The sequence below is a fragment of the Diabrotica undecimpunctata genome, chromosome 6 (assembly GCF_040954645.1).
Source record: "Diabrotica undecimpunctata isolate CICGRU chromosome 6, icDiaUnde3, whole genome shotgun sequence".
NCBI classification, from domain to species: domain Eukaryota; kingdom Metazoa; phylum Arthropoda; class Insecta; order Coleoptera; family Chrysomelidae; genus Diabrotica; species Diabrotica undecimpunctata.
This window is the reverse complement of record NC_092808.1, coordinates 11712915-11728488: the sequence shown is the minus strand read 5'-3', so window position 1 is coordinate 11728488 and position 15574 is coordinate 11712915. Positions and strand designations below refer to the sequence as shown.

General features: G+C 33.5%; 1 protein-coding gene and 1 long non-coding RNA gene across 2 annotated transcripts in view; one reads left to right on the top strand and one right to left on the bottom strand.

The window, feature by feature from the left end:
• LOC140444744 (uncharacterized) overlaps positions 1–2466 on the bottom strand; it is a 29211-nt gene extending 26745 nt beyond the window's left edge. The window contains exon 1 of the mRNA XM_072536506.1: positions 2305–2466. Coding sequence (XP_072392607.1) covers positions 2305–2410 — 106 coding nt within the window. The 5' untranslated portion in view covers positions 2411–2466. The remainder of the gene's footprint in view (positions 1–2304) is intronic.
• Positions 2467–7798: 5332 nt separating this feature from the next.
• LOC140444743 (uncharacterized) lies at positions 7799–14165 on the top strand. The gene is made up of 2 exons (XR_011951330.1): positions 7799–7917; positions 14015–14165. It is a non-coding gene; the product is annotated as an uncharacterized lncRNA (long non-coding RNA).
• The last annotated feature ends 1409 nt before the right edge of the window (positions 14166–15574 follow it).

Below are 15574 nucleotides of genomic sequence, written 5' to 3'. Positions count from 1 at the left end.
TGGATCTTCCACTTTTTTCCTGACCAATGGATCTATCAAGGAGCGTTTTTCTATCTGAGCCATTTTGTTCCATACGCATTACATGCCCTAACCACCTCAGACGTCCTATTTTAGTATGTTTTACAATATCTGGATCTTATTATATTCTATCAAGTTCGAAGTTGTATCGTATTTTTCACACTCCATTTTCATTCACTGCTCCATAGATTCGCCTTAGTACCTACTTTTCTTTCGAAACATCCTAACATGTTTTCATTCATCCTAAACGGATTCTACCATCATAAAAATATTCATAAGTATCTTATTCTTCTTGATGTGCCCATCCGTTACGAATGTTGGCGATCATCATGGCAATCTTTATCTTATCTGCAGCAGCGCGGAAAAGCTGCACATATGTTGTATTTAATCAGATTCTGAGGTTCTTTAACCAAGATGTTCTTCGAGATTTGATGGTGGTTAGTACCTCTCGGTTCTTATTCATTCTTCTGAGGACCTTCTCATTTGTGACTCGGTCAGTCCACGGGATCTTAAGCATTCTCCGATATAGCCACATCTTAAATGCTTCCAGTTTTGTTGCTTCCAGTTTTTTCATGAGTATACCTGGATCAAACCAATAAGAAAAACCAAGTCAATTATAGATTATGTAATCATCATAAAACAAGAAACACACATACAAGTCGAAGACGTAAGAGTGTTAAAAGGACCGGAGTGTGGAACTGACCACTATAAGATAAGATCAAAATCTTACCTACAGTGTCGACCGCAACCGCTACATCGAATTGACAGCCAACCAGTACAATCAAAATCACTGGAAATGAGTCCACCCAAATACAATATTGATGCACTGCAAATCGACTCAACATCATCGCAGTTTTAGAGGGGAAGCCCGGGGGTAGGAGTGACAAACTTTTTTGCATCTTTTTAGGGCCCAAAATTGAAATTCTTAGCAAAATTGTGCTTGTTCGTATGATTTTTAGAAGTTCCATGACATGTTCGTGTCTGATGATGGAGTAAATTTTTGAATATAGGAAATCACTGTCTCCATTAAAATAATGACCAAAACGGAAAAATTGAGGCACCAGAAAAAGAAGAAAATAAAATGGTTAAAACCACAATTAGAAAAATAAAGGTTTACAGTATAAACCACAATAATTAAGGAAAAAATACTATCAAAAAAATCCACAAAAAATTAAAAAAATTAAATAAAAAATGTCAAATTAGATCTCCAATTGGAAATCGGAAAACGGCAAATCAAGAAATCACTGAAAGAAATGAGAAATACCAAATCACTAGGAAAAGATGACAAATAATAATCGGGTTTTTGTACATCTTAATGAATAAAATTATTAGCGAGAAAAAGCAAAATTGTCTTTGTAAAAAATGTTATTGATGTGACCTAATGTAACCCACTACTGCTCCGCATCAACTCCCAGTTTTTTTAAATAGCAAGTGGGGTCAAGTGGCACATCATTTGAAAGGTAGTTTTTTTTCTGTACACCACACTCCATTTATTTTTTTATTTACGTAATAACTTTGAGGATAATTTAAGATTTAACTAGTTCATTGGTTGAATATCAGTAATAACAAGAGAAACATAAAATTTCACCAAATTAACCAATTAAATGATCTTAGTGAACTCCAATACAATAATTTAATCAATCTGCAAATCGATATCAACACGTCACTGTGGTGAAAATAATTATTTTTCTTTTTGTAAAAATATTTTACAATAATAATCCTTATCTAATAAATGTTTCTCTGAAATTTTAATATAATTTTGAAAACATTTTTCTTAACACAAAAACAATTGAATTTATAAATAAGTTAGAAAATAAAAAAATAAAATAAATTTTCTAATTTATTTATAAATTCAATTGTTTTTTTTTTGTGTTAAGAAAAATGTTTTCAAAATTATATTAAAATTTCAGAGAAACATTTATTAGATAAGGTCATTTTTATAGTAATTCTTTTTGAAATATGTTTGCAGCAATTTGTATTAACCAAACTAATTTTATTTGGTGATTTTTTTTTCTTTCTAGTTCAACTTTGTAAGATATTTTGTCTTTTTTAGTAGCTCTTGATAATAATTGTAAACACAATTGAAAGCTCGAGGTAATAAATAGTTAACCAATTGCCCTTTTATTGACTCCAACCCATCCAAAACATTTATATATATATATATATATATATATATATATATATATATATATATATATATATATATATATATATATATTGGTATTTATGGCTAAATTTAATAAATCTATAAATATAATTTATTATTATTTAATATTGCGTACTTACGTTCGCCTTGCGGCCACACAGAATTTAAAGGATCTTCATCGGCAAAGTCAAAAATCTCCCCGTTCGAGAATCTCAAGAGGACCACTACACAAAAAAACAGCAACATCTCAATCTGCTCCCTCTTACTTCAAAAGTCTAACACGCAATGGCCACACTCTGCCCACAGGCTCTATATATTACCTCCGCTGGTAATGTGTACATAACTGAGTAATTTCTTTAACCAAGCCCTAAGGCTCACTCTGATAAAGATTAACGGTTATTTGAATGGTTTAGTCAATATTTTTTTAACTAGCAATATTTCACTTTTTAAACAAAATTATTTCGAATTGTTTATAGGAAGTAGGTAATCGTCAAAATAGCTTGACACTCCTTTAAGATCTATGATGAATAAATGTACAGAGTGGCCCAAAAATATTAGTTTTCTAATAGTTATACATTTAAAGCCTTTCTTGAATTATATACATTTCAAAGATAGAACGAATTTGATATTCCAATATAAGAATTTATAATTGCGTCGTTTAATAATTACTAAGTAAAAGAATACAAAAATTGATTAGGATGGACTACCGAAAGCATAAAAGTAAAAAGTCAAACAAACGATTGAAGATAACAAGAGCCTCAAAGTTCTAAGGAGAAAATTAACAAATGGCAAAACAAAGATAACGAAATTAAAAGATAAAGATGGAAATATCCTTACCAACAGTAATGTATTATTAAAGCCTTGTTTTCATTAGTAAAGTTAGCAGTCGAGTAATCTGGGCAAGTACTGGGTAACTATTTCTGCAGGTCTACAAATAAAAACGTAATTGGTCGAGTGGAGTACTAGATTAGATTCAAGTAGAGTAAGATTGCACGGTGGTAAAGTAACTCCCCCACTCGACTTTCCTGACCGTCGTTTTCTACTTTATTTTAGTATCACTCTACTAATAAAAACAGGCTCACTTTATAGTATACTGTTTAAGGTGCGTTTCCACTGGTCGATCTGGGTTGACCGATTTAGGTCGATTATTAAATCGAAAGCAAATTGAATGGTTTACAAACCATAAACCGACTTTTGATGGACGATTGTCGCCGAATCGATATCGAACGACTGGAATCGAATGTGTAAACACGTCGTCGAACGGAAACACAACGTAACGAAAGCCGAGTAGAGTACTTCTAACGTGTAAGTTGTTGTTCTTAGTGTGACAAGCTGTAATTTTGGGAAAAAATGACTGAAAAATGGCCAGATGCAGACATGGCAAGATTTTTTTATGCTGATCAAAACTATGATGTATATGGAATCCACAAATCGAGCTTTATCGCAATCTACAAGCGAGGCGAGCATCATTACAAGCAATTCTACAACATATGAATAAACCCGATATGTCTGAAAATGGCTTGAAAAATAAAATAAAAAATATACAATCTTGAATTGAGCAAAGTATTGAAATCAATGAAGAGTCGTTCTGGACTTGACGACTTATATGTACCGGTTCTAATTTGGTTTTAAACATACTGTTAGTTTTCTGAGAACAGTAACGATGGGAGGCAGAAAAAGCCAATCAAACGTGGTAGTTAGATAATATTTTTTTAATTAAAAAAATACATTTTGCCACGGCACTGAACCGGGGCCCACAAAAGTGTCCCGGATTTCTGCAGCTCTTTTCGAATAGTTGTTACTTCCCATATGTGTTGTAATTGCGCCTAAATTTCTAGCTCCTCTGTCGCTTCTCCACGATTCTAAAGTAATCGTACTAGTATCCACATTTTCAACATTCACTGTTCCTATAGTAATATAATTTGTAGCAGTTGTACGAAGCCAATTATGCAACTAGCTACTAGAACTATCACTAAAATTGCAATTAATCCTTCTAAAATAGGCTTAATAGAAAAAAAAAAAGAAATATACGCGAGATTTTCAACACAAGTTCAGGTAATCGAGCATTAACTAAGTTGAAGGAGATCTTGACGAGCTCAAACATCGAAGAGGAGTTTGCAACATTTAGCAAACTTTTTGCTAACCAATTGAGACAGTTGCCGTTGCAGAGAGCTTTAGAAATTGAACAACCAAGATGCACCATGGATATTTCGTCTTACAATCCACGGTCCGTCCACCACCTTCGTTTTTTTTTCTTTTTGTTTGATTTAGCGATTTCTTCCCGAATTGCACAACAAATTAACTGCACACCTACCATAATCATTTCAGGTGACACCATTTTGTACCACAATTAATTCAACATTCATCGCTTGTCGTGTAAACCTTTTTGCTTTCCACACAGATCGAATTATGGTCGAATGATCCAAATCAGAGACTATAAAATTAGTTGAGCTGTATGGCCATTACCAATGCCCTTGGAATATTACTATTATCGATTACAAAAACAAGATAGTTCGTAAAATGTGCAAAGAACATTTTGGTGTAGCTGTTCAAACAAAAAATAAAAAACCTTATGAGCACATACAAAGAGGGATTTATGAAAATAAAAAAATCAAACAAATCTGGCTGTGAAACTAAAGACATTTATAAACCGACTTAGAAGTGGTTCCCTATAATAGATAATTTCATGAAAGAAATAAAAGGCAGCAGTGCAACTGAGGAATACTTACGCCAAACAAAATCTTAGGCAAAAAAACTTTATTATTTATTTTTTTTTCCATACAGCGCGGAATATATTCCATTAGTAAATAGAAAGCATAAAATCAGGTATTAATAATTGTATTCTGGATTATCTGTATTTCTGTATTGTTTAATGACTGCTTTCCCAATACGTCTTATTTTCTTAGTAAATATGTCTATATTACCATGGAACAGCTCCCTCATTGCTGAAGTAGCCCCTCAGACGGTTAAAAAATTTTTTCGTGAGTTTGTTAGCTCCAGTAGCATTATTTCCTTCCAAAATTTTCAGTTCTACTATCTCTGACCTCCAGTGACCTGGAATGATTTCTCCAGTATCAGTATTTTATTCATCAATGGAACCAAACGGTGATAGTTAAAATTTTTTCCTGGGATGTTTCGGCAGAGTGCCTTTTTCAAGTTCAGTGAAAGACACTCTGCCAAAACAGCTGTAGTGATCAAATATTATAATATATTTTGTGGAAGTTTTGAAAACAAAGTTTTCAGTGTGTTTTAATGTTATATTGCCATTTTGCCCTATCCTGAATTTCTTAATTCAACAGAAACAACTTGTATATTCAAAAAACGGGTTGTTGTAATGGAGGTGCATTTAGAATATGATTTTAAACTTAATATACATATGTTCAAAGATGTTTAAAGCGAACCTAGGTATATGAAGGTGTCTACACCGTGCAGTTCTAAATCGTTAATTATTATTCTTCTGGATGTTTGGTTGCTTGAGCTACTACAACACATGTATATGGTCTTTTGGATCTTTGGTCTTCTTATTTATATTTAACCTAATAAAGAATAAAAACTTCTCATTTTTTTAACAAAATTTATTTTGTTCTCTTTAAACATGATGATTTTTGTTTCGCTGCATGTATAGCTTAATTTTATATTCGTTTGATATATTTAATTCCTGCTATAACCAATATAACACATGCTGCCAACTTCACAACTAAAAATAAAAAAAAATGTCAATTTATGTATATACTTTGGTGCATACATAGGTTAATATATAGTTAATAATTAATAAACACAGTGTAAAGTTTGTTCAATTTTTCACATGCGAAAAACAATACTATATTTTTGCCTTATCAAATCCCAAATCATCACCTTCAATTTCAGATCATTACCTAAGCTAACCCTTAGTAATAATAATTGCTCCTACCCAAGTACAGACATTCTTGGACAATGCAAACTAAAACTCTCTCTCTCTCTCTGATGTTAGCTCCCGGAGACAATAGATGCTGTGTTCGCCTCCTTGATTTTTGTTCTTGTATAGAATAGACATTGTTCTACAGTATTCACTGCCTTGCTTCGCTCAACCGTTTCCATCTCTCTCTGTTATCCCATTCTTCATGGTTTAGGCTTCTTTTACTCATGGCGTCGTCTACTTCGTTTCTCCAGGATCTTCTGGTCGTCCTCTTTTCCTCCTTCCTATGGGGCTCAATTCGGTTATTCTCTTTATCCATCTGCTATCGCTAGTTCTTCTTACATATCCATAACACTTTTTATTTTTTTTGTTCTATATATGTTAGTATGTCTGTTTTTATTGATGTTCTTTGCTTTATTTCGGTATTACTTCTCCTATCCATTCTTATTACTCTGCAGCATCTTCGCAGGCATTCCATCTCTATTGCTACTATCTTACTGCTGTTTTCTTGTTTATAATCCAACTTTCAGCCCCAAACGTCATAATACTTTGCACTAGCCAAATTATCAGTGAATTATATCAGCCACGAATGGAGGAACGAAGATTGAAGATGACTTGGCCAGAAGACCAGGTTACATAGGTGAAAACATAGTGTCGCTAGACAGTACCCAAATCAAGTCAATATTGTCATCACATTTACTAATTACTCAATGTACTGTTTATGAGTAGATTGTAAATATGCATTTAAAAATAAAAAAAAAGTTAATTAAAACTTAAATGCATTATCATAAACCTTAAAACAGTGGTTTGATTGCACTACAAACGAACTGTCTAAAACAGTTAGAAGGTCTCTGATGATATACCATATTCAAGAAGAGAGCATCATAAAATAGAAGGAAAAGAATAGACGGTTGGATAAGACATAACTGGGAATACTAATATATTTAACATGTCATAAACATTGGTATTAAAATGTCCATGACCATGGTTTATGATGTAGATAGATGGTGGGATTTTAAGGGATTTTACTAACCTGGTTACCATATAACGTACATAATATAGCGAAACCAGTTAAATTCTATAATACAATTAATTAGTTTCTTAAAAGTTACTTACGCCCAAGAAGCATTTTGGAATGTGCGTATTTTATTTTCAAGTGTTCAAACAAAAGGAATACATAAAATTTTATATTTGACAACAAACGAAGCTAACTGACATTGACATTTCTGGCTTTTATAAATACAACATATATTATTACAGTAGATCCGCTGGATCTTTGCACATTGTCATCCAATAATAATTTAGGAAATAAACCAAAACAAGCCAGCCAAACTTACGTTGGTCATAAGAATTAGCAAATGGCTAATATAACAATAGGTGTTTATATACTTCTCTTTTATTTCATTTATTTCAATATGAAAACTGGGTATACATTTATAAACTTGATTTTTTAATTGTTGGAAATCTACACAGGCTGTCCAATAACATCTAGAGTTAACAAATATTTAAACCATAGCAATCAGAAATAAAAGTGTTTTCATTGCATATAAAAGCAAATAATATATTATGGGTTAGGATCTAAAAAACTGAATAGAAATCTACCTCACGGCTCCTTCATCTTGATCATTTTGTTTATTCTTTTCTTTTTATTGTGTCAATTTTAAAAGCATACATCTTAATTGATTGAGCACCGAATTACTTACTGGTTATAGGAGTATCTAAAAGAAGAACTATAATTTAAAAAATACAAATTGTCAATTTCATTTGTTGTCATGTATAAAAATTTTTGTAATCATTACGTTCAAATAATTGAATATAACAAATAAATATTTCGAAATGGATGACCGGGTATTTCGCTGTAAGTAAATTTTATATATCTCTGCATTTATTATTTATTTATTTAGTTTATTTCGTTGTTGTGCTTCGAAGTGTATTCATTGGTGTTTTATGTTTAAGTCAGACTAGTTTACATAAGGCGGTGGTCTCCAATAAGCGCTGTACACCGCGTATCGCGTTATACAGCCGTATATATGCCGTACTGCGCGTCTGTATGTTTGTACAGCAGTTGTACGCTGCGTTTAGCGTTCAGCGTACAATAAGAGACAATTATAGCATAGATTAGCATACAGAAGCGAGGTATAGCGTAATGCTGCACGCGGTGTACGGCGTTTATTGGCGACCACCGCCTAAGAGTATACGTTGCATATAAGCAAATTCCTTATTTTTAGTTGTGGTAGGAGCGTGCGTTGTATTCATTATAGCAGGCATTAAATATATAAGAAGTTTATAAAAATATCATAAACACAGCTAAACAAAATGTAAAGTTTGATCATTTAAAAGTTGTAGAAAAAAATAAAGTTTGACAAAATAAAGAAAATTATTAATTACAATTGTGATAAAATTGGTTAAATAAGTGTTGGATTTGAGTAAAATCCTATACTGTTACTTGGTAACATCTTTACATTAATATTGAAAGAAATATCTTATCTTTTGGGGTCTGTAGCGTTTTGGATTTTACATTTTAGATCCATAGCTGTTAAGTAACTGTACCAGGGACCTGACAATTAGCAGTAAATTGTAGTGCTCAAAAACCAGTCATCCAAGTTACTATTATACATATTGTGAATAACTCCTTCTTATTAAAGGATTCATTTACAATTTGTATATTATGGTTACGGACTTGTTCATGAGTTTCATTGGTTCTATATGAATTTCGTCATACCCATATACTTTTAGCATATTTTATTATTTCTTTCATTACGTTTAGGTTTCACCCTTTATTTGGGATTGATTGTTTTTATGGCTTACATATAGGATAGGGTCGCCTTTAATCGACAACAAGTGGTGCTATCCGTTAATATCAACTAGAACTACATCCTTAAATCTGAACACGCGTGCAGCTGTAAACTACGGTTGAGAAAATATTAGTGTTTTGGTGATTATTTAACTTCCGATACTACTACTTACCTTTCAAGTTATTTAGCGTATGGACTTTTACAGTACGATAAATATACAAATACAATAATATATACATATATATTAAATATATTATTTAAACACTAAAGATAGAATGAATGACACTAAATACTAAATATTAATGTCCAATTTACATATCCATTCAATTGCTTCTGGGGAACATTCCGCAAAGTCCTGGAGGTTTCCATGGTAGGCACGATTCAAGCAGTCTGAAACACAATGGCTTATGGTCTGTCTAGATTGTCCGCAATCGCACTGTGGACTTTCTGCACGACCCCACCTGAACAGCGAATCAGCACATTTACCATATCCGGTACGTATACGATTAAGCCTTGCCCAAGTGGACCGGGGCAGATTTGATCCGATGAAACCCTGAGTTGGGGTGGATATCTTAATATAGTCCGATTCTACTGTTGGCATCCATCTTGTTGTTCATTGCCTATGTATATCATAGGAGTTACCAATTTTTCGGGCAGATCGTATTGGAGGATTTCTAGATCTCAGTCGCTGGTGCTCTTTTGAGATGTCTGGGATATCTTGATGTATTGGTAATTGTACGTTGGCTACAATTTTCTGGTACTCTCTCACTAATGTTGCTGTACGGCGTAGATCTGGTGGAGCAATATTGCTCAGAGTAGGTAGCCATCTCACTGGCGTTGGTTTTATTGTTCCAGTGATTATTCTCATGGTTTGGTTAAGTTGGACATCGATTTTGCTTGTATGTGCACTATTTAGCCATACTGGTGCACAATATTCTGCGACTGAAAAAACCAAAGCTAGAGCAGAGGTCCGAAGAGTATCTGCAGAAGCACCCCAAGTTGTTCCAGCAAGTTTTGATATTAAGTTATTTCTTGTTCTTAGTTTACCAGCTGCGTTTGTAAGATGACTTTTGAAGGTGAGTGTTCTATCAAGTGTGACGCCTAGATATTTGGGGTTGTTGTTATGTTTGATAGCTGTATCATTTAGAGTTACATTGAGAGTATCGCCCGCAAGTTGATTCGACAGGTGAAAGAGACAGGTTTCAGTTTTGCTTGTGTTAGGACGTAAGCGCCAGTTCTTAAAATAGTTACTTAGTGTAGTTAAGTCCTCGTCTAGAGCTCGTTCTCCTGCTTCTTTACTATTATCTTGGAAGCCAATGGCCAGGTCGTCAGCATAAGCAAATTTTCTCGATTTTGTTTCAGGTATATCTGCTGTATAAAGGTTAAATAATAAAGGAGCTAGCACTGAGCCTTGAGGTAAGCCGTTGTTAAGTTTTCTAACGTTACTCTGTGCATCATTCATATATACCTTAAACAGTCTGTTAGTCAGTAGATTGTTTATCAGCTGACAAGTTTTGAGGCAAGGTATGATTTTCATCAGCTTATAAATAAGGCCCTCTTTCCACACAGTGTCATACGCAGCCGTGAGATCTATAAATGTTATGGCAGATTTTTCGCGTCTTTCAAAGCCAGCTTCAATAAATATAGTTAAGGACAGCACTTGGTCACAGCAACTTCGTCCTCTTCTAAATCCAGCTTGTTCAATTGGTATCGCATCCTTAATGGTGTTACATATTCGGTTATATAAAAGTCGTTCTAGTAATTTATAACAGCAACTGAGTAAGGCAATAGGCCTGTAACTTTTAGGCAGCTTGTTGTCTTTGCCAGGCTTCTGGACTGCGATAATTTTTGTTCTTTTGAATTCTGGGGGTAGCACAGCTGTATTCACAATGTCGCTAAAGAATTTTTTGAGCCACTGTCGTGTTTTTGTACCAGTGTGGACTATAAACTCAGGATACATTCCATCGAAGCCTGCTGCTTTTCCTGTTTTAGTTTGGTTAAGCGCTTCGTTTATTTCATCCAATGAGAAGGCAAGTGAGTATTCTGATGTTGCGGGAGTATTTGCTTTAAGTTGTTTAAGAGCTCTTTTTACGGTAGAGGTATGAGTTTTCTCAGATGGAGCTCGGGAGTTCTCAATTATTCTATTGGCTTTTTTATTTGGCTCAATTGTTGATTTGTTTAAGTGTTGCGCTCTGCTTGCTTCGCCCAGTTTGCGGATCAGTCCCCATGCCTTTCGACTGGAACGTGAGAAATCAATATGTTCTACGGTAGACTTCCATTTATTAAGTCTTGTTGAGTCCAGTGACTTCAGTAAGTTGTCACCAATTTCGGGATCTTCTGATTTCAAAAATTCGTCATATAGTTTTTGGCTTTCTTCCGTCCAGCCTGGGATGTACTCCTTTCGGAAACCTCGGGGGATATGTTTTTTGGCGATAGAGATAACCATTCCTAAAAAACAGTGATAATTGTTGGCCTTTGGGTCAATGAAGCGAATGCAGGTGTCCAGCTCTTTGGTGAATTCGGGCCAATTTCTCTTTCAAGTAAGTAATCACAACATTTATAATATCTTTATTTCTCAAAATTCATTAAAGACGCTATAGTTTAGGGATTATTTTCGTGCCCTAACCTCCAAATTGGTAAAACTCGTTGTGGGTGAAATTTGATATTGTTTAGCTTTAGAACAAGGTTTCCTAAATTGGACCAGCAATTGACCGATCCAATTTAGGCAACCGTATTGTAAATTAAACCAGTCCCATTTAGTTCTTGATAGATTTATTTTGTATTTCAGAATGTCATCACGTGGTAAATATGGCAAGTAAAGCACAGAAGATTTAAGCAGTGCTACACTTTTCGTAATGGTTCTAATGGGATTAATGAATGTGCAAGGTTGTTTAAAGTAACTAAAGCTACTCTAAAAAGATATCTCGAAGAGAAAAACAAACGTCAAATAATGCAATTTAAAAAATGGGTAGATTTACTGTATTAAATGAAGAACTTGAAGCAGAATTGGCTAAGCATATTTTAATTTTCGACGAGCGAATGTTCGGGATGGGTATACGAGACGTTTACAAACTGGCGTTTAAATTGGCAAAACGAAACAATTTGAAACACAATTTCAACACAGATAAAAGTATGGCAGGCAAGAAGTGGTATTATAGCTTCATGTCAAACGGTAAAGAAATACCGTTACGGCAGCGGGAGAAAACATCAATGGGAAGGGCTGCAGGATTTGGCAAAGCACGAGTACTACGAGAATGTCAAAAAATATTAGCCAAGAAGGAAAAACATCAAATTGGGAGCATTTCTAGTGAAGAGAGAGGGGCTAAATACTACTATGGTTTGTTGTGCTAGTGCAGTAGGATAGTTTATACCATTCATAATAATCTTTAAAAGGAAACGTTTTCAAAAGGAACTTTCATTAGGTGCTCCGCCTGGCAGCATTGTCAATATTAGAGATACTGGATATATCAGTGGCAATCTTTTTGTGACATGGCGTAATCCTTTTATTAAAACAGTTAAGCCGAGCCCTGAGGCCCCTGTTTTGTTATTGTTGGACACACAGTAAAAACCTAAAAGCTATATAAATTGCCAGGGGTAATGAAATTAAGTTATTGCAGTTACCAAGTCACACCACACACAGACTTCGACTGTCGATGTTAATTTTTTTAGAACCTTTCAAAATGTTTATGTACAATGCATTCAAAAATGGTTGCAGAACAACGTGGGTCGAACTGTATCAATGTTTCAGGTTTCCGAGAGGCTTTTGGGTTTGCTGCAACAGTGAGAAATGCACAGAAAGTTTTTCGTGCTAGTGGCATTTGGCCTATAGATTTGACATTGCATCAAACTCTAACCATGACTCCCAACAGAAAGCATCCTCTTCTGAAGAAGATAATATTCCATTTGCAGAACGAACGAAGAGAGCAGCATCAACTTTCCTAAATACTATTTCAGTTCAGGATATTTCGCCGTCCCCTATAAAGAAATCAAAATCATCAAAGGTTTGCCGCACCCAGGACGTAGTTGAATTGACTAGTTCTCCGTACAAAAACGAACTTAAAGCACGAGCTAAGGCATCTAAAGTAAAATCCATTAAAACTACTTTAAAATTGTCAAAAATTGGTTGTGAAAAAAGGGAGCAAATTTAGGTCTAGCTAAATCTGACAGCTGATATTGTGAAATATACAGGTCTGAATCAGTCGAAGAAATGATCCAATGTCTTAAATGTAAAAATTTGGTTATATGCAAAATGTGCCAATGTATTGCTAGGAACTAAGATATTTTATTGTTTAAATTGTAAAATTGAGATTCATAATATTACATGACAATACAGATTTTTTACATTTAGGTTAAGGTTATCAGTTACAAAATATTGAATAATAGTATATGTTAAAAAATAAAATATAAACTATCATGTATCTATTATTTGTGATTTTTTGGAATATAAACAGTATTTTGTAAATGATTTTTATGATAAAATTTTGAAATATTTATTAACGTGTGTGGAAAGATTCGAACGTAGTTATAAGGATCAAATCGTTTTGTAATGTCCCTTTGTCCGCTTCTTTTCGATCGACGATGATAAATCCCCAATTTATAATCTCACAAATAATGTATATCTCAGCACAGAGGTTATTGCTTCTATCATACTAACAAACTTTGAACTATGAGCTTACAATATAATTTAATCTAGGCCGTAATTGCAACACTTAGGAAGTTCAATTGGAAAATATATTATTCGGCAATTTATTTAGTTGTAGGTAAATGAACTAATTATTAAAATATTACACGATATATTTTCACAATGTTTCAATTATACACGGTGAAACTATAAAATATTAAAAAATTAACGAATTATGTGAGATTACAAATTAAGGGATTAATTTGTGATTGAACAGTGTGTAATACAATATTATAGCTATTTGAAAAATGGTCCAAATTATTAACTCTTTACGTATTTATTTAATACATCTTTGTAATGTGTTTTTTGAGTTTGTGAATATTTTTTAATCACTTTCCTTAAGTACAACAAACTTTTCGTCAGGATTAATATTACCTCTTTTATTATTGAGGGGTCATATTTTCTATCATATTTTTTAAATTTTTTATCTCTTTATATTGTTTCTGTACATTTTTTTTAAACAAATGCTTTATTTTTAGTTGTGAAGGTGGGAGCCTGTGTTATATTAATTGTAACAGGAATTAAATATATCAGACGTTTATAAAATTAAACTATACATGCATGCAGCGAAACAAAAATGTAACAGATTAATGTTTGTAGAGAAAATAAAGCTTAGTATTAAAAATTTCACTTATGTTTTAATTGTAAATATGACAAAAATTAATAAATTATTAAAAACAGAATATTTAGTTACCAATTCAGATGCAAGGTTTGAAGTGTTGATAGACGAGGACGTGGAAATCAAACAAGTGAAAAAATTTTAATATTTAGGTGCACTCATTGATAAGAACGGCTTGGGAGAAACCGAAATTAATCAGAGACGTAAAATTCTAGGATGTCTGAACTCCTTATGGTGGAATCGCAACATTTCCAAAAGGAACAAAAAAAGAATAGGGCAAACCATGGTTGAATCAGTTCTTTGCTCTATGGCTCTGAAGTATGGACAATTAATGCAGACCTGAAGAGAAGATTGTTGACAGTTGAAATGGATTATTTGAGAAGAAGTGCTAGAATATCAAGGCAGGAAAGGAAGACTAACGAATCTATAAGAAATAACATGAATGAAAAGGTCATTGACAGAATAGAAAGAAGAGGTTTAAAATGGTTTGGACACCTACTGAGAATGTCTGACGAATGTTGGCCCCAAAAACTTCACAGATGGAAGCCACCCGGAAGAAGAAAAAGAGGTAGACATCGACATTCATGGAACGAAGAAATTAGAAGAGCGATGGAATCGAGAGGTTTGGAGGAGGAGCATGCCATGGACCAGGAGGATTGGCGGAGGAGAACGGGAATACGGCGATAGCCGTTTCCAAAATTTATTGTATTTAAGCAGTTTAATGCTTTTCATTTTGTTGACTTCTGCCTGCATTTTGACGATTCCAAGATTCTCCAGGGAAACAAATAAATGCGCAATACACTCGACATTTTAAAAACAATGTTAAGGTATTGCTCGGCAATATCTTTGCACTAATATTAAAAGAAATGTTACTTTACCTTTTGCCTCTGTAGACTTTTAGATCCATAGCTGTTAAGTAACTTTACCGGGGACCTGACAATGAGCAGTCAATTGTAGTATTCGAAACCGTTTGTCCTCCTGGAAACTGGGTGACTGAGGTGCAATCGATTCATCATTTGTGATATTATGGTTAGGAACTGGTTCATGAGTTTTATTAGTTCTATACGAATTTTGTCGTTCCCACTTGCTTTTCGGTTTTTAGTTTACGTTTAATTCAGTTGAGTATTTACTATATCTTTGTAATGTATTTTTTTAAGTCTGTGATTATTTTTCCATCACTTTCGTGACCTACACAAATCTGGCATTTCATCTAAATTCTTATTATTTTGTTATGTTTTTTATACATACTTAGTATTTCTATATTCTTTAGTAATTTTCTATTTCTTTACTTTGTGCCTGTATATAATTTTTATGAACATTTTTTTTTATTTTTAGTTCTGAAGGTGGGGGCATGCGTTTTATTAATTACAGCCGGACTTAAATGTTTAAGAAGTATATAAAGTTAAGCTTTACATGCAGC